Consider the following 23,311-nt stretch of genomic DNA (forward strand, 5'->3'; position numbering starts at 1 on the left):
TTGTAAACTTGCAGCTAAATATACTACATTGCAATAAATGTGAAGAACAGTGAAGATGGACAGAAGTGCCTCAGAAATAGGTGTTAAACAGGGTGTTAAACACAGCAGTGTGCAGATAAACTACCAGTGCAGTGCAAGACACACAAACCTACCACCACCCCTCAACCCCACTGCTGTAGAGGAAAAGAAGAATCTCCTCCTGCAAGGTGCCAGGAAGCACCTTCACTCGTCATCTGTAGGCCTTGAGCAGGTACAGTTGGTATGATCTTGCTTTTATATTCCTACTATTTTGATTCAAGGAGAGTAGGTGTAAGAAAACAGAAGTCACACACATTTGTATTGAAGGCCTAATTCTGATCTTCGATATGGGGATGCAATGACTTGCAGTGATGTAGCTGGTGTTCACTGAGGGCAGGAAACCATTCAAGATTCAAACGTTCTTTGCATAGCAAAACATCTACACAGAGACAAGAGATTTTTTTAAAAAGGTTCTGAATTTACCCTTTCAGGTTTCGCAACACAGCACAAAAGATCTTCCTGTTAAAGATGAAACCGTGCATTATTATTTAACAATTACTGAACAGGATATTTTATAGGTGATTGTGTAATTTTCGAGTGGATGGTTATTTTCACTTCCAGAGCAAACAGGAGGTACCTCTTGTTGGACATGCTGTTTGGAATTTCTGTTTTGTCACCAGGTCAACTTGTAAAAATACTTAAAATGAATACAGTACTTCCTAAAATTTATATCCTTCCACAAGATAATAGACATGTCCCATTTATTCACACGTATATTGCTGGAAACAACCATAAACCGAAGCCTGTGCTGGGAGAGGCATCACCTATATTTAATCTTACACATTGAATATGTATTTTGATAGCAATAAAATTACTCAGCACAGAAAACTAAAGATCAATAAGTCTGCACAGTGTCCAGATCTTGAATTAATAGTTCATGGTTTGGCTGACTTACAGTTACTAGCTAAAAAATGATGGCATAGTTGGGAGTAAATATTTAATGAGATAATGAGGTCTCCCATGTCCGTATTTTTACACACTACTGTGTACTGTGTTTGGCTGGATTGCAGGCTTTCTTACAACCTGTTTCTACACAAAGGTGTTTCAGTATGCACTACGAATTCCTGAAGATACAATATGAATAGCAGCTCCTGCTCAATCATGAATAGAAAAGATTTATCCTTGGTTATTGTTCAGCACCCCTTCACCTGGAGCTCTCCTAGCTTTACACGGGAGTGTCCATAAAACGACAGGCTAAATCCGTGTTGACATGGTGCCCTGGCATTCAGCCCCCCCTCCCAGGAATGGATCCCAAACAGAAACGCTCGATCCACCCCGGATCGAACCGCTGCACCTCCCGAGGCGGGGTGCGATCCCCCCTTACACCCAGCCGCCACCGGCCTGCTGCGTGTTTTTTTGGTGGTTTGCCTTTTTTTTAATATGTTTTGAGTTTTGGGAGGGGGTTTGCCGGGAGCAGAGCGGTGACAGCAGCCAGCGTGGCCACCAGCAGCTGTCAGCAGCGTTACAACCCGAAGGCGGGACGAGGGATGGAGGCCGCCCCCTCCCCTTCTCCCCGCGGAGCTGCCTCCTCTCGCCGGCTGAGGGGCGGACGTCGCCGGCGCCTCCCCCTCTCCGCTGGTCCGCAGCCGGGGGCTGCCTCCCTGCCGCCGGCGCTGGTCGAAGGCCGGGGGCTGCCGGCGAATGAGCGTGGCCCGGGGCAGGCTTCGGATGACCAGGGCGAAGGAGCTGGTGGCGTACTGCCTGCTCCTGGGGCTGTCCTTCCCCCTCCTGCTGCTGCTGCCGCTCCTCTGAGATGCCCCGGGCGACGGCTTGTCCCCGCCGCGGTGGGACGGGAGGGAGGAGCCGGCGGGAACGCCGCTCCGCCGTCCGGCGTGCGGCCCGCGGCAGCAGCAGCCGAAGGGACTGACGCCCCGGCGGGGGGACCATGAGGAGCCCCGGCGAGCTTTGCAGCGGTGCCACCCGGCCTGCGAGGGCGGGCGCGCTGCCTCTCCCCGCGCGGGGGCCCAGCCGCGGCCTCGGCCGCGCTCTGCCCCTGCAGCTGTGATGCCGCCGCCGCGCTCGCCGCGCCCCCTCTCCGGCTGAACGGGGACGCCAGGCAGAGCCGCGGCGTCGCAGCTTCCCTTTCGCCTTCCCAAGTTGGGCTTCGACGGCTTGGGGCCGGCGGCGCCTCTGCCCCGAGGCGGCTCAGATGGGCCAGCGGCCGCGGTCGCTGCCGGCGCAGGTCCCTCAGCGCGGGGCTGGCGAGCTGCGCCTCGCCGCGCTCTCTGACCCAGCGCCGCGGCCCCGCCGAGGGGCCCTCGCCTCTGTGCCCGCCGGGCGGCGGCTGTAGCCGGGAACCGCTGCCGGCCGCGGCGCTCGCGTTGCTGCAAATCCGCCGCTCTGCGGGGCGGAGTGTGTCCCTGCCGGCTTGCCGTGCGGGGAGGCGGGCCGGGGGCCGGCTGAGATGGGAGAGAGCATGTCCAAGAGACTGAAGCTGCAGCTGGGCGGCGAGGCGGAGATGGAGGAGCGGGCTTTCGCCAACCCTTATCCCGACTACCAGCCCCAGGCAGCCGGAGCCGCGGCCAGCCCCAGCGCGGCGGATGCCCGGCGGGACAGGGCGCTGGTCCCGCCGGAGGAGGAGTCTCTCCCCTTCGGCGACGATGGGAAGGTGAGTCCCGGGCGGGCGTGGAGGCAGGGGCCGCGTCCCTGTCCCCCAGGCCTTGCTTCACCCGCGGGGGGCTCCCTCACTGCAGGGGTGGCCCCGCAGAGCGGGCGGCCGCGGGCGCTGCCCTGGGCCCGGGCACGGCCTGCGGTGGGGCGGCCTGTCCGCGCCGCTGCGGAGCGCTGTGGCGCCCCCTGCCCCGGCCGGGCTCGGGCGGGCCGGCGGCCGTTCCCGCGCGGGCGGCGTGGCAGGGCAGCGGCCTCCGGGTCTCCTGAGGGAAGAGGCGGGTGGGGTGACCTGACCGAAGGAGCAGGAGCTCGGCTTAGCCCCACTGCACGGCTTGGAAGTGGTGAAGTGTCTGCCATGAGCTCTTTATTTTTCCCCTGGATGCGAATGAACACGGTACCGGGCCTGGAGGTAGTGCTGTGTGCACTGCAGTTACCGAATCACAGATTGTTAGAGACTGGAAGGAACCTCGAAAGATCATCTAGTCCAATCCCCCTGCTGGAGCAGGAACACCTAGATGAGGTTATACAGGAATGTGTCCAGGCGGGTTTTGAATGTCTCCGGAGAAGGAGACTCCACAACCTCCCTGGGCAGCCTGTTCCAGTGCTCCGGCACCCTCACTGAGGAGAAGTTTCTTCTCATATTTAAGTGAAACCTCCTGTGTTCCGGTTTGCACCCATTGCCCCTTGTTCTACCATTGGTTGTCGCCAAGAAGAGCCTGGCTCCATCCTTGTGACACTCATCCTTTACATATTATAAACATTAATGAGATCACCCCTCAGTCTCCTCTTCTCCAAGCCAAAGAGCCCCAGCTCCCTCAGCCTTTCCTCTTAAGATACTCCACTCCCTTAATCATGTTTGTTGCCCTGTGCTGGACCCTCTCCAGCAGTTCCCTGTCCTTCTTGAACTGAGGGGCCCAGAACTGGACACAATATTCCAGATGCGGTCTCACCAGGGCAGAGTAGAGGGGAAGGAGAACCTCTCTCGATCTACTAACCACATCCCTTCTAATACTAATAATTACTGTGGCTGTTCTGTCACCACTTGCAAGTTGCAAGAGTTTCACCAAAGCAAGCATGCAGGGCAGGGAATAGATGAGCATACATCTAGAAAAGATGAATTTCTCCATAGATGACAGCAGCACTCACATTTTAGGTGATACTGGACTGTTCTCCCCAAGGCACATGTTATATTGACATGCACACATTTACAGATTCGGGTGCACCATGACAGGCACCTGGCAGTTAGCAGAGAGTCTGTCTGATGGCACTGATGACACGAGGTTCACAGCCCTTCCTGCTCTGCTTATCTCCTTGACACCACACTGCTGTTTGTGGAGTCATGTGCATTTTAGGCTTTATGCACCGAAGCTGGTCTGGCCTGTTACCATGCAGACTGGTTTATGCTGTAGAAGGAACACCAGCATATGGACCTTCTATCATTTTAGCCCTTAACCAGCCTCATCTTTTAGAATTGTGCTGCTTTGCTATCTTTCGGATGAAAAACAATGCCTGGTGACATTGTTAGAAGCACAGATGTGTAGGGTGCAAAGCTAACTCCTAAGTCACGCGACTGAACACTTGGGTGAATAAAGGAGAACCTTTAATCTCAGCTCTGTATAAGGAATTACTTTGATTTACTTATAGGTTGGGCTGAGGATGGTGATGCCCAGTGTTAAGAGCAGCATTATTCCAGAGCATCATAAGAATGAGCAGGACAGCATCAGCTCACCATCAGTCTGAGACAATGAAAGGTTTTGTTAGTTGTTGCAATTGAGGTTTATGAGGTTGGGTGCAGAGAGCACAAAAGAGAATACTTTGGGGGATTGGTGTCTTACTGCTACAGCTAATTGCAGCTGTCAAAAGCAGAACTTGGTGCTTGAAAAGGGTTAGGTTTGAAAGTGGAATCTGATTTGTTTTTGCAAAATTCCCTAGTAGTATATACTCAGTGCTGGTAAAACTTTTTTTTTTTTTTTGTGAAACCAAACTGTGATTTCTTTGTTATTTTGTATCTGGCTCAGTATATAAAAAAACATTCAAATACGATGAGTTGAAGTATGAAGGCAGAGAGGAGATGGCAGAACAGCTCTAGCTATACATTGTTGCTAACTTGGTGAAAAAACATACCAAGAACTTTCTTTTAAGGCCTTATGTAGGCCAGTCATCATTCTTATGTACCTGCTTTACATCCGACACTTCATGTCCCTTTTTTAAAAGAGAAAATAAGCCTTAATTTACTGCTAATCTAGGTTATTACAGCTTTCCAAAGTGAGAACTGATATCGGAGGAAGGTGAACTTCCTTAAAATTTTTTTTAGAGAATACTAGATGTATTGCAGAATAGTTCAACTCTAACTTACTTCAGATTTAGTTCTTGAATTAATCCAAATTCAGAGACATTCTTCTGTGGCAGAGCTGAAATGAACTAGTCAGTAAATTTGTAGCCCTAGATTCATGTTAGGAATGTCTCTTCTGCTCTGCTTTTAGATGAGTATTCCTTTTTACAGGAGGTGCAAATGTTTTTTCTCGGCATCGGTGGTGAATGTCATTGCTTGTTATGGTGTGGCAGTTGGCAGCTATTTGTGCAGTTTTGTTTGGAAAATATCTATGAGCACCAGTGTAGCTGTGCATTTGATAAAAGGTGGTGTCTGGGCTTTGTTACATTCAAAAGTAAGAACCTTCTCTGGAAGAACAAATCCTCTTCTCTATCACATCAAAGTGATGTAACTACTTTCGATGGTCTTTGAATATTTTAAACTCTGTGCATTTGATAGGAGAGAGCAGATGCGTGTGTACATTTTCTTTTGTTTCTGCATCTGCAGAAACCTGAGGAATTGTCCTACGTATTTCTGGGCTAGAACATGGCCATGGGTATATTTATGTGTATTGATATTCTTTGCAGCCTTTGCATATTATCAATCCTAGTGCTGTCCTGAATTTTATGGGACTTCCTGATGAGTATTTTGAGATGCTTTTGTTGTTTGTGTTCTCTGGTTTGTGCTGTTTGTTTGTTTGGGTTTTTTTGGCATTTAACAAGCTCCAGTCCTGTAAGAGAAATGTCTTTGCCTGCCTAAAGCCCCAGTGAAGACTTTACACAGGTCAGGGAGTTTGTTCTGTATACTGAGGTATGCAGTAAGACAAGTTTCCTAAAAATGAGAGCAGCTTTCAGAAGCCCTCATTGCACTGCATAATTTCTTCCTCCCATCTGCTGTTGTGTGGAGCGGTGAGCGTTGAGTGACTCACAGAATGACAGCTAGAGGTGCGCGGTACTCTGCTGTTGTCATGGAAAGCGATGCATTATTAATCCTTCCATTTGATTTCATAAGCTGCCATGATTGCCATCTAAAATTCATCCAGCTGATAAAAGGACAAGAAACTCTTCAAGTCATTGTCTGCAATGTGAAACAATCAGGACAAAGTGCTGTATATGGAAACGTGTTTATATGCTTCGGGAAGCTAGAACTTATGGGAGCAGGAGAAGAGAAAAAGTTTCAGGCTGCTAATTTGCCTTCTCAAAAATAGTCACAGTAAACACTGCAGTTATCCACGTGGGCTTTGCTTGTGTAGTTGAAATAACTTTTTCTTAACTAGCTTTCTTCGCCATGAAAGTATCGCAGACTTTAATAGCTCCTGTAACTTGTCTGAGAAAGCTGAAGGTAATAATCCATGAGACTGCATTAGTTCTAGATTAATAAGAAGCATAACTTTAAATGTAAGAATTTGCTTAAAAATTGACTAATCTTTCAGTTAAATATATATCCTGTAGCCCTTTTACTTTTGATGTGAATCCCATAGTGATACCTTAGCCTAAAAAAGTATCTAGATGTTATCTTGAAGTGGTCCAAAAGTTTTCAAAATTGAAATCTAAATGGTTCAGGGATGCAGAGAAATTAAGATATAACTATAGAGTCAGAACAAACCATATTCCCTAGTTGATTGGAAAATCAGTTTGTCTGCTAAGTTTCATTTAGTTTTTAATTTTCTGTAATTGTTTATTGGGGAAGGTATTACTACTTGAAAAGCAGATGTTCTTCTGATAGTTTCCTCTGCATTGTAGGCAACACCCTGTATAAACTCACCTATTCTTACATGTGGCAGATCAGGCTATGGGCCCGTGCAGCCCAGGAACCAGAAAGTAAATGCCTGAGCAGTATTGTGCTTTGCTTCCCCATCTGAACTGGATCAGAGGCAGCCTATAGCTGCAATTAATGTCAAGGCTTGTTGGTATTGTGTTGCCTGTTAGCTGTGGTTGGGGACTGAGAATGGGGAGGTCTCCACAGGCTTGCATAAAGCAAGGGCAGCCAGTTGTCCTGGCTCAGAAACTGTTTATTAAAACCTTTGTGGGGTAGAGAGCGTGATGAATTTCCTTCGGAGAGGAAGCGTGAGGAGAACTTGCTTGTAAGAGGTGGCAATGGCTTGTTCGAGGACCTAACTCCATAGGTGACCCACCAGTATCAACCTCAGATTGCCCATCATACTCAGAACCACTCCAGCTCTGTGGCTACATCCATAGTGTAGGCAGGTGTGATTTGTGAGACACCTTCACACCTTCTGCAGGCCAGTGACTTGGGAACCAAATGCACGCCAATCTTACCTGCTTATCCAGGGGAAGGTGGAAGCAACCTTGTGCCCAGGCAACCTGGTGTGGATTTGGTGTGCTTGCAAGAAAACCACTCATGGCATCGAGATATTATCACACCACAGCCCTTGATTTGAGGTTGTCTGGATTTGTTGTGGAATCATAAGTCTTTACACTGAAATTGGATTCAAACTTTATGGTAGGTCACTAGGATGCCCAAATGGTAACTTCTTTTTTTAGGGTAATTATTTCATGATAATTTTTTTTCCGACTTGCTGTAATGTTTTAAGATATTAGTAAAAGGTTGTGTGTTCTGACAAATGCATACAGTGTACTTAATTAGGCTTTACGGGGGACTCTTTGCAGGGAACCTGTTTTAAAGCTAATGATGCTTATTGGCAAAGATTATAACTTAATGGAGATATTCTGACAGAATATTTACTTAGATTATCTTTTGAGTGATTTAGTAGTGTTTAGTTTCCTGGTGCTTTCTTAATCCCCTGTTAGTTCTGATAATTCCTTTATGTTGCTTTTCAGTCTCCTTTCTCTTTTAAAAGATGCAAAAAAAAAAAAACCAAACCAAAAACTAAAGTTCTTTGTCATTGCCTCATTCATCCTTCCCCTCCCTGAGGTATTTTTTTGTATTTATAGTATTGTCTCACTGGGCATTTTAGTTGTCTCGCTGAGAGCAGCAAGCTCTCTCCGTTCTGGCACTGATTCTGCAACCACTTGCACTAACAGGAATCATATCACTCGTTGCACTGCAAGCAAAATTGAACCTCTAGAGCCAATAAATATTTCTTCCCACCTTTTTGCCACAACTGTGTGGTGGGGTAACTTCATTTCTTGAGAATACCACTTCTTTGGCCATTGCCCGGCACTCCTATGTGTTAATGAGTTGTTAGACTGGTTACATGGGCAAGTGCAATAACAGGTACTCATTTTCTGATGGAAATAAATTATTTTGGGGATCTAACTGCGTAACACCAATATGCTGTCAAATTGAATATGTGGAATGTACCTGCTGTCCGTGCATCAAAATAATTTAAATGGTACTGATAGAGGTTTTAGCTTTTTTTACAAATTGTGGACCACCTAAAAATGTCTCAGCTAGGGTGGAGATCTCTGTGTGGTGAGTGACTTTAAATCCCACTTACAACAGAGTTTGATTTTCATAATTTTCAAGAAGTAGCATGTTGGTGTTAGGCTATCTGGAGAACCTCAGATTTTCAGTATTGCCCTTTTGCTTTATCAGCCTCCATTTCCCAAAACATAGGATAATGTTCCTCAGTGTCTTTTAATCATGATTATTTTTGTTATCAGTAATCTGAAGTCTTTGGATAGTCTGAATCTTTAGGCTTTGGGTTTTTTTTTGCAACCTAATCACCAGTGAGACAAATAGCACCTTTTACACACAAATGCATTAGAGGCACAGTCTCATTATTTCTTACATGCTTTAAACAATTATTTCTGTAACACGAATGGATTGCCTTTTAATTCTGTTTTTCACGCCCTCATCTCCTTCGAAGTAGATTGATGCCTCCATTTAAAGTCTGTTCCTAAATTGGCATTTGTAGCAGTGTAGTATTTTGCCTACAGCCTCCTTTTTTGCTTTTCTTCCTTTTTTTTTTGTCTTTTTTCTCCCATTATCACATGTATGGCACTAGGTGCCAGGTCACTGAAAAACAGAGCAATATGTTCCAAAGACAGCAGTGTTGCAAATCATTTATTAAGCATGTGGTTTTGCAGAACTGGCATTTGTTTCTGGAAAGAACCTGAGTACTAGCAGAAAGCTGCATTTAACCATTTCAGAGGCTGAGTGATAAGGTTTGTTTGTATGTGGTATTTTCAGAGAAGAAAAAAAAAGCTGCTCTTGGAGCTGCATCAGTCTTAATTTAGGTAAAAACAAAGTAAAACTTATTTTTCTGTACAAAAAGGCAAGTCACTTCCCAGCTGACCTTGCTAGATTCTGCATGTGGGATCCTACGACCATCCCTTCTGGTCTGCTCTTGCAGGAGCTCTGTGGAGGTAAGCATGAGAACTCATGCTGCTTCAATAAACCTGTGTGCTACAACGCGTGGGTGTGAAACCTGGCTCCCGTAACAGTCAGTGGCAAAGTTCCCGATGACTCCAGTACAGCCAGGATTTCGCGTTTCTATAGAGCTTGTGAGTTGTCCCCCACCAGTGTCTGTCATGTGTTCTATGCAAGTTTAGGTTTTGAATGAACCTTGCTGCACTGCCAGCTTGAGCTATATTTTCTTCTCTGTGTAATGCACATTGGCTGGAAGAAACGCCAGCACCTAGTTAGTCTCCTGTTCTACACATCACCAACAATAAAGTTGCTTTTCTCTACGATATGTTGTCTTAACATGATTCTAACTGAGATGGGATGAACTAAAAGTGTATTTTGCTTGTTCCGTAGGCAGCACTATGTGCATAGGCTTCTGTGGAATCAATCGTTTCCTCTTCAGTCTAATTTTTGCATGTAGCATCAGTCCCCCAAAAGCGGAGGAAGTAAAATGGAGTGAACAGTGAAATCAAGTTAGTAGCAAGATGGTTGTTTTGGGAGCTGGTGGTAGCAAGAAAGACTGGTATGCTGGCAACTGGTGAAGAAGCTGAGCTCAGGTCTCCATTGTCCTGCAGTGACAAGGACTTGACATAGATGTGTCATGATGCAAATAAACGTTGAGAGGTGTTTGTGAAAAACACATTCGTATCTAAATACCTGACAAAGGCAAATGAGATAACTCACCCTGTGTTTGTCAAACCAGAGTGTTACTTCTGACCACAAAACAAGTGGCATGAGGTCTCGCAGTTGGGTTGTCAGACTTATGTGAGCACTGTGATGTCTGGTCTAAATGTGCATGGAAGACTAAGTTACAGGCTTTTCTTACCTGCCAGAGATCATGGTCTAAACCACTTACATAGCAGCTGCTTGTTGCCTCATCTGCTCTTGGTGCTCGTTTGTTTTAAAACCGCAGCTATAAAGCTGAATATGGCTGTAATGGAGAGGTAGGTCAGTAAGAATTGGTATGTCACTGTAATATCAAATGCAAGTGATATGTGTGTTTCTTTTAGGAGATTTTTATTTGCATGGTGGTGTATTTTTTGTAATGTTTGTGTAGTTTTAGTGCTGAGTTTACAAAAGAAGATAATTTAAGTTCTTTTTAGAAACCATACAAATGAAAGAAAATAGATAGGGGAAACGGGTATTGCTGACAAACACAGCATGATTTGTACACTGTGCCATTAGAGCCAAAGGCAAGCGATGTTGCGTATACATTTACATTCCTTATGTTTTTGTTGTCTTTAAAAGGCTTTGGATTGGGATGTAGCTTTGTATACCACCTCATTGCAATGGAAAACTTGATGTGGTTCAAATAAATCAGAGAACAATCAATTTGCAAAACCAACATATTTGTATTTTTCTGCACTGCTTTTGTTTCACACTGATAATGACCCCTTCTTGTTACCATAATCAATATGGTGCAGCGTGCTGTTGGGTATTGTGGGGAATGAACTTGCATTTTGTGTGTGTGTGTGTTTTGCTGATCTAAAACTTGAGCAGTGGTTGGGATGACAGTGCTGTTCTCCCTGTAGCAGCAGAAGAGTAATGCAGCAGTTGAATTCCTGGAGAGAACCATTGCTAGCTTGTTAAAGATACTCTTCAGCTCCTGTTATCATGCATTCTGTTGTGAACCAGGAGTAAATGTGGTACTGGGTATCAGAGGTCAAGCTTCCTGGTTTTTGTTTTCTCCAAAAGGAATTACGAGAGTCATCTGCAGATAAGTGTGAATGCCAATTGGAATCATCCTCATGAACTGAATATGCTTCTCATGAAAATCAATCTGCGCTCAACACAAATTAGTGTGCTTTATGTTCAGCTGTAATGCTGCCATAAGATTCTTCGAAGGAGGTTTATAAATCTTCTAAACCCACCTTTCAACATCAATTTCTTTATGTAATTGATTTATTCCAGTGCATGTAAGCGTCTGTTATAAGCTTATAGTGGAATCTTATTAAATGAACAGTGATGGTGTTCAATTGTTAAAGCTTCAGAGCAACCAAAAACAAAGGCAGTGGCGGAGGAGTAGGCAGGTGGGAAAAACTTAGTTGCCACTCATAACCTATTCACAGTGGCATAGCTTGGGAGTAGCTTTGTTTGGGCTGATAAATAATTAAAAAATCCTTTCATCTGTGCTTTTCAAAGCACTGAATCAAGATAGATGAGTTACAATTCCCATTTTAGAAAGAGGGAAAGGCCAACCTGAGCTTAATTACTCATATGGGACAAAGCTTTTGAAGCAGAACCTAGGTGTCCTGATGTCCTAGTCCTCCCCTCCGGCCTCTGTGTAATTTGATCTGGTGTTGATAAAAAACATCCTGATTAGGTAACAGCAGGTGTATTGTCAGGACAAAAAGATAACCAGCTTGCTAGTGATATGCAGTAGATAAACAAACCAGGAGTCTGAAACCTTAGATCACTCTTGCCAGATAAACTCAGTGCCACGCCTGGATGTATCCACGTGGATACCCTCACGCTGTTTCACCATATGCCTTAGCCTTGGCATAGCTGTCTTTTTGAAGGAGAGAAGCCTTGGCCTTGGGACAGGTTGTGCTTTGTGTTGAGTATTCACTGAACTAGTTAAAAGGCGGGGAGTGTTGTGTTATATGTGCATGGTACAGTTTCCTAACAAAAATATAATTAATGCCACATTAAGGCTAAGGAGTAGATCTTGGATACTTACTGTGTTTGGTTGCTGTCATGGAGGCACCCCAAAGTCAGTTTTAGGTGGACAAAAAGTTCCAAAACAGACTTTACTTTAGCTGGAAAAGTGCAGCCAATAAACCAAATAGAAACAGGGTTTATACAGTTAGTTAGCACTCTGACAACATAAAATACAGGTTTGGATATCAGTTGAGGAGTTTATTGGGGTACAGCAAAATAAGAATAATGAGGATCCACAGCATCCATGCACACACTCACAAAAAACAAAACCAGAGCCCTCTGACTCCAGGGTACCCACAAGAAATAGTCATTCATCTGGGTTAGGCAAGGACTCACACTTGCCTGGTTAGGCAAGGACTCATTCAAGGATATATCCAGTAAATAACCACTCACTCGAACGAGGAGGTGAGGCACTCTCAATCCCGGGAAGTTTTCCTTTGATGGTGTTCCTGTCTAAGGAGAGGGCTCCAGTTCACAGACTCCCTTCGGTGGGAACCCCATTTTATAGCATGGTCAGATCTGGCTGTGGGCATTACAACATGTTCCAGAAGCTTTGCAGCTACTCTGGGCACCTCCTCTACTAATGACCCTGCCCCATCAGCTGGTGGAGGTGAAGTCACCCTGTCCTGGGGTAGGGGAGGATGTCACTATCGACACCTTGGTACCACTCTAGATGTATATGTGGAGACAGGCACAGTGGGGCACAAAGGTGCTAAAAGAGCCATCCACTGCCCCATTGAAGGCTCTAGATCTCAGGGGGATGTGCAACTGCCACAGTTGCTACTTCTAGACTTCCTGGAGAAGGTTAAGGGGCTGTAGCTCTTTCCTAGAGTGATATGTATGTGACATGAGATATAATGACCCAGTTTCCTTTTTGCTTCCTGTCCCACCATCATAAAATTGAAGTGTTGACTCTGGAGACTTCTGAGTGTGTCAGAGGACTTGTGTAATTCCTATTATCTTTCTGATTTCTGAATCCGTTGAATGGATATTTGGATTCACTGGTTTTTATTTGAAGTTCCCCTCTGAACAAGAGTACAAAATGTGGTGTATTTTGAGTAATCAGTTGCACGGTGGCATTCAGGACCTGTCATTTATCTGAACCGTTCCCTTTTGGGATGTATTGTAATCAAATAGAACTTGCCTTCCTAATAGAGTTAATTTCTCCTTCTCTGGTAAAACATCATAAATGTATATGTGTTTAACATAAAACTAAGCCTTCACGAATCTGATTTGTTCCAGCTGTTATTTGGGAGCAGATTGAGGAAGAAAGTGGTGGAAGGAGATCAAGCACTGTTCAGGAGACAGTAGCTTATTCTCAGTGTAAGCTGACGGCTAGCCAAATTTCATAATGCTGTTTTTCTGCATGATGATGACCGTTGTGTTGCGACTCTTGGTTTGGGAAGTGGGGAAGCTCTCCTGGCTTCCATAATCCTACAATTTCTCTTCTAGATGCTCCTGGATAACTGAGTCTTGGGTGACAAGTGTTGTATGGTTGGGGCTTTCTGTAAATAATGGAAGAAGCACATTCAGAAAATACTTTTGAGTGGCATGAAGTTTGTGTACATCACTGTTTTGTCAGAGTGATGCAATTGTCTGGTAATGGTAAAGCTTTTCCTATAGCCCAGGAAGGGAGAGGGTTTTTTTTTTCCTCCTTCTCTAGCTCTGTAGAAGGCAAATTGTTCTATAACTTAACCTAGACCTTAGGCTCTATGTAAATATAGGAAAAAGCTTTTAATAAATGTGTTAATAGGAAAAGCTGATCAATAAGTGATACTGTTTACAGGAAAAACAAACAACATTTTTGAGTATTATTGTGATGTTCCCACTCATATGCAGATGTGTCCTGTGAAGGGACTTCCTGAATTTAATAAGGTAGTAAATTCTAATTAATTGAGTATTTCCACATTCCATAGGTTTAAGGGAGTAATCATACACTGCTCATACACTGTGAGAGAGAAATAGTGGCTAGAGTAAATTATCCTGTGTTATATTCCATATATAGCATCAATGTAAACTTTTCTTGATCAAAAGTAAAAGCATGCAATGAGTAAAATCAAAAGATAGTTTCATCAACTTCCTGCATGAGCTCCTTTTACTCATCTTTGTGTCTAGCTCATTACGTTAGGTAGTTATTCTTTAATAGTTCATTTAACAACCTCGTTTCATGATAAAGCGTGTCAGTCCTGATATTGTTTTGGGGAGAGGAGAGAGAGCAAGAAACAAGAGGAAGGGCATTTTATGGCTCTAGCAACTTGCCTTCTATGTGGTGATCACAAACTGGGACATCAAAGAGAGTCTTGGATTTAGGAAGAAAATGTGAATGCATCATGGATGATGTGATTGAGCACATCATTGTAGATGATCGCTTGGCTTTGATTTGGTTGTCTCAAATATGAGCATTTATTTTCCTTTGGCTGTTCCCTGCTCTATAGTGCCAGAAAGGATGCACAGGGACCTTGTGATGAGAGCAAGCACCTATTACACAGGGCTTGTAGGTTCACTGTGCTGTGTTCCTCCATAATGTGGTCTTGGTGCCAGGACCCTGAATGGAGTACTGGCCCATGGAGTGCCAGGAGATGGTTGTCTTCTGTTTGCTTCTATTCACTTTTTACTCAGCTGAGAGAAGCTTTGCTTACTTTACTAGGAGCCTGAGATAAGAGGCAGCATATAATTACATACGGTCACAGTGTCCGTAGCTGTTCTTCATGTGACTTCAAAGCATCCTCAGGTAATTTTTATCTAATGTAGATACTAGTAACTTATTGTAATATGTAATCGGAATGCATTACGTGGGTCACACTTAAGATGGACCACCTTACCACTGCTGATTACTGCATGTAGTATTTATTCCCTGGTTATCTTTTGTTTGGTTTTCTTTTTTTTTTTTTTACTCAAACAAGAAAGTGGAGCAGCCAGCTTGTGTTCTTAGATTCTTTCCTTTGCTGACTCTCTCCCTTTCTCCTCTCTCCTGTTTTCAGGTCAGTGCTCGGTTCTCGAAACGGATCCAGACAAAAATCAAGGACCTTCTGCAACAAATGGAGGAAGGGCTGAAGACGGCAGATCCACATGACTGCTCTGCCTATACTGGCTGGACTGGTGAGAAAGCTAGGATTTGAATGAAGCATGTTTGTTAAATGATGTGACTAGGTTTGTTCACAGCAGGAGGTTCTGATATTCTCACAAGAGCAGCAGAAATACTCTTGATACTGACATTTGTGTGAGTTGGTTTCTTTTAGCTCTGGACCCTTGGTCACTACTGTCTGAAATGACTTGCATTGATTTCAGTGGGCAAGGGATCTAGTTACAGAGAGATAATTGGCTTTTGTATATGGAGATCTTTATCTTGCAAAAAGAAGTGGATTTTCTAAGACTATTCCTTCTTTTGACTTTCTTCTAGTTTGTTTAATATTTTACTAAAGTGGGTTATTTTCACCTTTTTCTGTTCAAATGACTGATGGTTAGCAGTTGTCTGACCATAACAGCATCTTCTAATCATTTGGCGGTAGGAGCTGTTTTGTGCTTCGGCTCTGCTTGTTCTGTCTGTCCAAAAATGGTAAAATGCACATGTGAGGACAGGGATTATGGGGGAGAGGTTGCAAGATGGTCAAGTGCATGAAGGTAAAGAAGCACGTGCTGGTTATTGCTAGGTACTGTTGTTCATTTAGCATTGCATCACTGATGCTGTCCAAATGTGAATGAGCCCTTCTGATCCTTTAGGCAGAGCCTGCAGTTGTCGAGCTGATGCAGCCGCTGCTTTTCAAGCTGCCAAAACGCTTTTCTGTCTTGACCTCTTAAGTGCCACTTTATTGTTACAGTGGCATATTCTGTTCCTGCTCTGTCTAGCTCATGCTTCAGACATTTATGTTTTTAGTACAACGTGTTTGAAATAGGGCTACAAAGTTGGTGAAGGGTTTGGACAGGAAGGTGTATGAGAAGCAGCTAAAGTCCCTTTTTTTGTTCAGCCTGGAGGAGAATGAGAGGAGACCTCATGGCGGCTGTGGCTTCCTCACAAGGGAAAGAGGAGCAGGCGCTGATCTTTTTCTCTCTGGTGACGAATGACAGAACCGAAGGGAGTAGCAGGAAGGTGTGTAAGGGGAGGTTTAGGTTGGACATTAGGAAAAGGTTCTTCACCCAGAGGGTGGTGGAGCACTGGAACAGGCTCCCCAGGGAGGCAGTCACAGCTTCAAGCCTGGCAGTGTTCAAGAAGAGACTGTACAATGCCCTCAGACACATGATGTGAATTTTGTGGCTGTCATATGCAGGGATGTTGGATTCAGTGATCCTTGTGGGTCCCTTCCAACTCAGGACGTTGTATTATTCTGTGAGCCTCAAGGAGATCTATTTTACCATTGTGTTGTGAGGAGGAGCAGCCTGGAAAAACTCTGCAGGCTTTGCCTGTGGTTAGGCTTAATTCTGGCAATGAAAGGGTAACATTTCTTTGCTTTATTCTTAATGTTTGAGTACAGATGGTGCTGTGGGTGGATGGGTGGGGAAGCTTTAGATAACTCAGACATGTTTCAAGGTCTGAAAGTGAGCGGCTGCTGAGTGAGTGCAGAAGATCTCAAGTGGTGGGCATTCTTGCACTTTCATTACAGAATGGCTCCCAGGGAGCCGTGTTCTGACACTGTGACTGACAACTGAAGTTACGGCTGATAAACCAGAGCATGCAGAAAATGAGTCATAAGCTAAAAGTAACACAGCCGTCATTAGCTGAAACAAGAAGACAGATGAACAAGTAACACAGTTAAATGAGAGTGGGTTTTTCCATCCTGTAGAAGGATAACCGACTACATCTATTCCAAATTGTAAACTTCTTTCAAGGCTCCTGTGGAAGTGACTCTGAATAAAAATATTTAAATGATCTGGCTTTCAAAATACTTAGTGCATATACTTTCTCCCCAGACTTGCTACCTGCAGCATTTTACTAGTGTACAAATCAGAAGGTAAAAACAATGCTGAAAACAACTGCCACGCTTGTTATGTACCAAGTCTAGACAGATCTTATTGACAGTGCAGTCCTGAGCATTGGCTTGTACTTTGTGAAACATCTTTAAAATCTTGGAGCGCATACTGTTGGCATGTGACAATCATAAGAGTCAATGTTAGAGTCCATCTTGCCTTATACAAGTCCTTTTTGTATGTGCCACATACCTTGGAGGGGCCATTTTAAGGGCGTTGCTCAAGGAAGGGTTGGATGAATTGGGCCTCATGGCTACTTTTTTTATATTGTTTGATCAAGTCCAGATATCTACACATTTGTTGCAATATAAAAAAGGGTTACAGAAATCCCAGTAAGTAGCCCCTAAGTTCCTGTACCACTGAATGGGGCTAACCAAGTTCTGCAGCTCTCCTCGTGGACTCATCTGGAAAGGCCTGTTCAAAGCTGGTCCAGAGAACATCTGAGGATTTAGCAGTACTCTTGTAGTGCCATTCTTCTCATACTCCTCAAGCCACCTCTCTGTGGATCTAAGTGGGCCTTGTGGTATTCTCTGCTTTAGTCGTGGCTCAGGAGAATGCTCCTCCCATTCAGAAACAGGAATTTGGGATGCAGTGTGGTCTGAAGGTAAACGTTTTGCTTCTACATGCGTCCACTTGCAATTGGCCAAAAAACATCCACTTAGATGTATTTGTTTCACTTTCTGCAGTCTCCATTGTTGTAACTTTTAAGGTTTTGGGTTGTTTGGTTTTAATGGAGAACTATGTAGTGAGTTTAATGGAGTGAAACTTGATATTACCTTCTGGCATTCTCCGAGGACTTACTTGCTTTCTAGCTTTTACAAATGAGCTTGACTTGTAGAAGCTCATAATCTTGTTGTGAAATACATGTAAGTGTTATAAGAACTTGGCAAGTTGAATCCAAAAATTCATCAAAAGATCCTTTTACAAAGCAAGTGGAAAATTAGTAGCTTCTTGCATATAACAGATGAGTATTGTATGGTCAATGTACTTGGTCATACCTATGCTTGTTAGCCCAAAATTTTGAGCCTTCAGTGTTTTCTTCACCAAGTGTTGGAGCCTGTATCATGAATTTTCTTTGTTCTTTGAGTCTGCCATTGGGCTACAGTCTGATTTTTTTTTTTTTTAATTTTTGTCACAATCCAAATTGAAATGTAATCAAAATAGATGGCCTGATGCCTTCCCTCGACTGATGTGTTTTAATTGCCCAAAAGCCTGTTTGCAGTTGAGTTATTGGTTCAGAGGCACTAAAGAGTGGAATATGATATACTTAGAAGGAAAAGTAAATTAAACTATCTGTTTTTTCATGTGTTTGTTCCAGGTATTGCCCTCTTATATCTGCAATTGTATCGCGTCACAAAAAACCAGAGCCATTTGCAGCGATCTCTTGATTATGTGAAGAGAATCCTTCGCAATCTGAATGGCAGAAGAGTTACTTTCCTCTGTGGTGATGCTGGGCCACTAGCAGTGGGTGCAGTAGTTTATCACAAGCTGAAAAATGACAGTGAATCTAAAGAATGTGTTGCCAAGTAAGTGGTTGATGGTGGAAAAAGCCATGCCCTTCATTTGTAGAGAGCATTGGTTCAGCAGCATTAGCAAGTAGAGTTCTGGAGGAGAGGATTAAAAAATGGAGATGCTTTTTTCCCAATACATTTTCTGTCGAAGATTACAAAATATGCTTTATTAAAGCTGGCTTACACTTGATTCATATTTAGAGAGTTATCTTGACTGCTCTGTTGCTGTAAGGACAGGATGTCCTGGCCCTATCTGTAGTGCATGCACATTTTGATTTTGTCACATTGAAGTGACATTTAACAAAAGCCGTACACTTGTCATCAGCAATATGTACTGCTTGGGCAGTATGCGATGCTTCCTGTAAAGCGTGGGTCTTAAATGTAGATTCATTACAAAACATGTACACTTCAGGGATCTGGAAATATCCAGACAGAAACATTGTACATTGGATTGATATGTAAAAATGATTTAATAAAACAGAGGCTTTAATTAGGTCAGAGCATAAGAAGGGTAGCCTGAAAAAAATCCAGCCCCTTTTCAAAGTAAGCTGAGTGTAACAAATGTCTTGAGAAATCCCATTTAGACATACAGCTTCCTTGGAGAACTGACAGTCCCTTTGCTGGCATGGAGCTGATTGCTGTCCTGGCGAGGGCTGGAAGCACTGGAGCCCTGTGGGGTTTGCATTCAGCACCAGCAATCTACCCACTAGTGATCCAGCAGCATACCTTAGGCTGCCAGAATTTGTGGGCTATCCTTGTGTCCTCATCTCCATTCTGGTTTATATTTGGAAATACAGTTGGTCTCTTTCTAATCTAAAACTGTAGTGTGATTAATCTCTATTGCTGTTCCTGAATATTTCCGTTTTGAAATGGGTGGTAGGTTTGGGTTTTTTTGCTTTCAGAACTGGCAGTGAACTTGGAAATGTCATTTTGGATGCAGCTAGGAAAGCATAAAGCATGAGTGTAGCAAAATGAGATTAGCGATAAATCTTTTATTCTCAACTCTGCTTGCAAAGTCATTTCTAGGAAGAGGACTGAAAAGGAGGTTAGTTTATTTGTTCCTTTTCTTCCTTTTCTGTTTACAAATACAAAGACACTGAGTGGCGTATTCTAGATGTCAAAATGTAAGCTATGACTGCACTTTCAGCTTTTTACCTTGTAGATGCCCAGTTTTATTATTTGAATAATAAAATAGTTTAACAGAAAATAATTTAATTACAAGTCCAAAGAATAATTCCAAGAAAGGAGTGATAATTTTTTTTTTGAGGGAGAGTGGCTTTTCCCTGGCATTAAGCAGTGACGGCATAAACAAATCATTGAGGTCAGTGTTTTTCTTCAACATGATGTTAATGCTAACATTTCTGCTGAGTAATGGTTGCTGAGCAGTCTGGGAAATGAATTTAGGCTTAAACCAAATTATTTTGCCGCCTTCACCGATTTAAAATATGATCATCTCCATGGTTTCATTTAATTGCTGATTTAATCGCAAAAGATAAAAAGTGACAGGGAGGGAATAGCCAGGAACACAGGTCTCTGGTCCACCTCAATTCTAACGGAAACTGGTGCAGTAATAGCAGGGAGTCTCTTTGGAACAAATACGAGTTGCAATGGCCAGCACAAGGTTTTTTTCCATCACTAAAGGCAAGCAAAGCACTTGTGCGTAATAGCAGTGCCCTTTTCAAAACTGAGCTGCTAAACATTTGACACATGTTGTCTAGGGAGAGGGATTACTGAATGGTGATGCTGGGTTTTTTGTTTTGTTTTCTTATTTCCCTCTTACACATCTACAATTAAAGGTCCTTGCTTAGGCAAAAAATCCAGAGGCTTCAGGTGATGCTCCCTATTTGTTGGAGTATTTCCCCGGTCTCATCCTACCTGACTCTGTACCCATACACCTTTTTCTGTCTGCACAAAAACCTGATAGTTGCACTAGTACTCTCCTGGCTCTGGCTCCAGGTTGCCTGTTTGTCGAGGACGACAGGCACGCAGAGCTCTTATGTGTAGCCCTGGCAGCTGCCTGAACTGGGGGTGGCTGAAGGAAACTTGGTAGGGCTTCGGCACTCATTCTGTTTCTGGTTTGATTGGTGCCTTGTGCAATACATGGTCCAATATGGTCTCTAGAGAAGATGCTCTCTCTCCCTACCTTCCTTATCTGATGCAGGTTGTTGCAGCTCCAAAGGACAGTTGTAAGCACAGATTCTGAACTTCCAGATGAGCTGCTTTATGGCAGAGCAGGTTACCTATATGCCTTGCTGTACCTGAATACTGAAATTGGTCCGGACACTGTCCCACAGTCTGTTATCAAAGAGGTAAGATGCTTACTTTTCTCTCTCCAGTGCCACAGCATCAGTGAGATTGAGCTGGAATCACTCCTTCACATAATTCAAGGGATTGAGAGAGGGATGCTGAAAAGGAGAGTGTTCTTGAACTGGGAACTCATTCATCCCTTCAATCTCTTCCCCCTTTCCCTGCTGCCCAGCTGGGACTGAGACAGACCAGTGCACATGGGTCCATGGCCAGCCATGGAAATGAATCTAATAAGTAACTAGTTTTGGAACATTTTAGCATGACTAATTGTTATGAAAAACTTTGAGACAGAAGTGTGGAAGTGCTTAAGTGAAAAGGAGGAGGATTCAGTGGGAAGAAAATGCACAGCTCTTCTGCATATACCAGAACCAGAGAAGTCAGACCTGTAAAAAAAAGTGATTTAGAAGTATTTATATATAAAATTCCTACTCTTAGAAAGATAAGTGATTCCATCATTTAGGAAAAATTCCATTTCTACCTCAACACTCAAGTCCAAATGAATTTAGTATCTTTGTCCTGTCACTGTTTATTGTGCCTTATTCTTTACTGTGATTTTAATTATAACAAAGCAAAACCCTCTGAATCCAAGCAAGACAGACAGAAGGGGTGTGTTCTCTTTCTTAGGTGATAGATGCTATTATTGAATCGGGGAAAAACTTTTCGAAGGAAGAACGGAAAACAGACCGTTGTCCTCTGTTGTACCAGTGGCACAGGAAGCAATATGTTGGAGCAGCCCATGGAGTGGCTGGGATCTATTACATGCTCATGCAGGTAAGAGCATCTTCTGTGGGCAGGGGTGAAACACCAGTTATTTCTTGCTTTGTATCAGAGGATCTTATCTTCAATTTTCATGAATATCCAGTGTTTTACTGGGTCATGGTCTCACAACTTGGTGTGAGACTCTGCAGCACAGAGCTATGCAGAGATGCCAGATCAGGCCATGGTAGCAGAAGAAAACTGTGACTTGGATATCCTCACATTAGAGTGAATTAACCATAAGTTGTGGTTCAGAGCGCTGGCATTCCACGAGCTGAAGGTTGTTATCCTCTGCAGAGACAGTGACACGCCTTCCCTCATCCTCATACTTAATTCTTCTGGTGCCTGCAGTTAGACCAGCTAATCACCATCCATCACTCTTAATCTTCAATTTTTTGCTATTTTTAAATGAGTACACTGCTGGTGCCTCCTGCCCTCCATGCCCTTCCTCTCTTCTCCAGTAACTTGTTTTTTTCACTGTCTTGAAGCTTTTGTAAGACTATCCTTAATCACACATTAGTCTTCAGTATGCTTTTATTCTTTAAATGTTCTTCCTTATCTCCCCCTATTTCTTCGCCCCAAAATCTGATGTTTCTTGTGCCTTTATGACTCCTGCTCTCCCCTTTCTCTTATCCTGAGTGAAATTCCTCTCTTCCATATACCTCCTCTTTCCCACTCTTAAATCTATTCCCCCCTGCCCTGAGATTCTCCAATAGGATTATAATGTTTTCTCAAAACAGACCTGTATATCTTATTTCTTTTGTACAATCTGGAAAAAGAGCCAGAAAACTCATTACAGAAGATGGCCATAGAGCTGCAAAATTTATATTGTACCTGTTTCTGTTTTTCAAAGGTGCTTCCAGTCTGTGCATCTTTGTAAATATTAACTGTTTTACCAGCTAATGAGAATGACCTCCCTTCTGGCAAGTAGAAGGATCATACATCCTTGCAGACTGAAGCTGTGTACAAGTGTTCACTGCAGAAGTGACTGAGCTGGTATTTGGTGTTGTCACTGTTCAGCCGTTTCTCATTTGCAAAAGATGCTATGACTTCTTTCCATCTGTTTCAGATTAGCTCACATTGCTTCCACCAGTAGCTGAGGCTGAAGCGGCTGACTTTGCTGTGGAAGTGGCTACTGCTCTCCTACCTGGGGGCATTTCTTGCCCTCACTTAACTCCCCATTTTCTGCAGTGACCATCTCACTGGGGCCTCAGGCTGCTCTGATTTCCTGTGCCCTTGTCTTCCCACTTTCTTCAACAAGGTGATCCACCCCTTTCTAGCTCCCTCATTTTTCTGGCTTCCATTCTTCCTTCTCTGGCTCTACAAGATTTTCTAAGAAACATCCGGTCCTTTAAAGAAGCCTCTTTAAAGGTTCCATCCTTCATTTACTATTCAAGGCTGATAGCAGAAATAATTGCACAGTGCTTTTTGGTTTAAGCAGAAGCTACTCTGTCTACATGTTAAAATCGTAACTATCTTTTCCTTTACATATAATTGTTGCTTTTAAGAATACCACAAAGCCATTGTTTATGCAGCATTAGATTACTGCCGTTTCACTGTACATTAAATATTGTGAGTCATGCAGAATTGAGTCATCCACTGCAGAAGAAGATGGCATATTAGAGCCTATCTTTTCCCCATCCCTCCCACGCCAAATGAGAATTTTTCTGTATTTTCAGCAAAGAATTCAGGAGATGGTTTGTTGAGTGGTTGTTTGATAACAAAAAAGGGTGTCCAACATCGCACCCGAGATGTGAAGGTCACTGATCATCTTTTCTGTACA

At 43.6% G+C, this 23,311-nt stretch overlaps 1 protein-coding gene across 1 annotated transcript in view; it reads left to right on the forward strand.

The window, feature by feature from the left end:
* Positions 1-2,482: 2,482 nt before the first annotated feature.
* The window catches only part of LANCL2 (LanC like glutathione S-transferase 2), a gene marked incomplete at both ends in the record, with an annotated part of 30,427 nt that continues 9,598 nt past the window's right edge, over positions 2,483-23,311 (forward strand). Inside the window, 5 exons of the mRNA XM_080340522.1 lie at positions 2,483-2,686; positions 14,974-15,091; positions 18,273-18,480; positions 20,627-20,774; positions 21,397-21,543. Of these exons, the coding sequence (XP_080196648.1) occupies positions 2,483-2,686; positions 14,974-15,091; positions 18,273-18,480; positions 20,627-20,774; positions 21,397-21,543 (825 nt within the window). The remainder of the gene's footprint in view (positions 2,687-14,973; positions 15,092-18,272; positions 18,481-20,626; positions 20,775-21,396; positions 21,544-23,311) is intronic.

This window comes from Nesoenas mayeri (genome assembly GCF_963082525.1).
Source record: "Nesoenas mayeri genome assembly, chromosome: 2".
NCBI lineage: Eukaryota > Metazoa > Chordata > Aves > Columbiformes > Columbidae > Nesoenas > Nesoenas mayeri.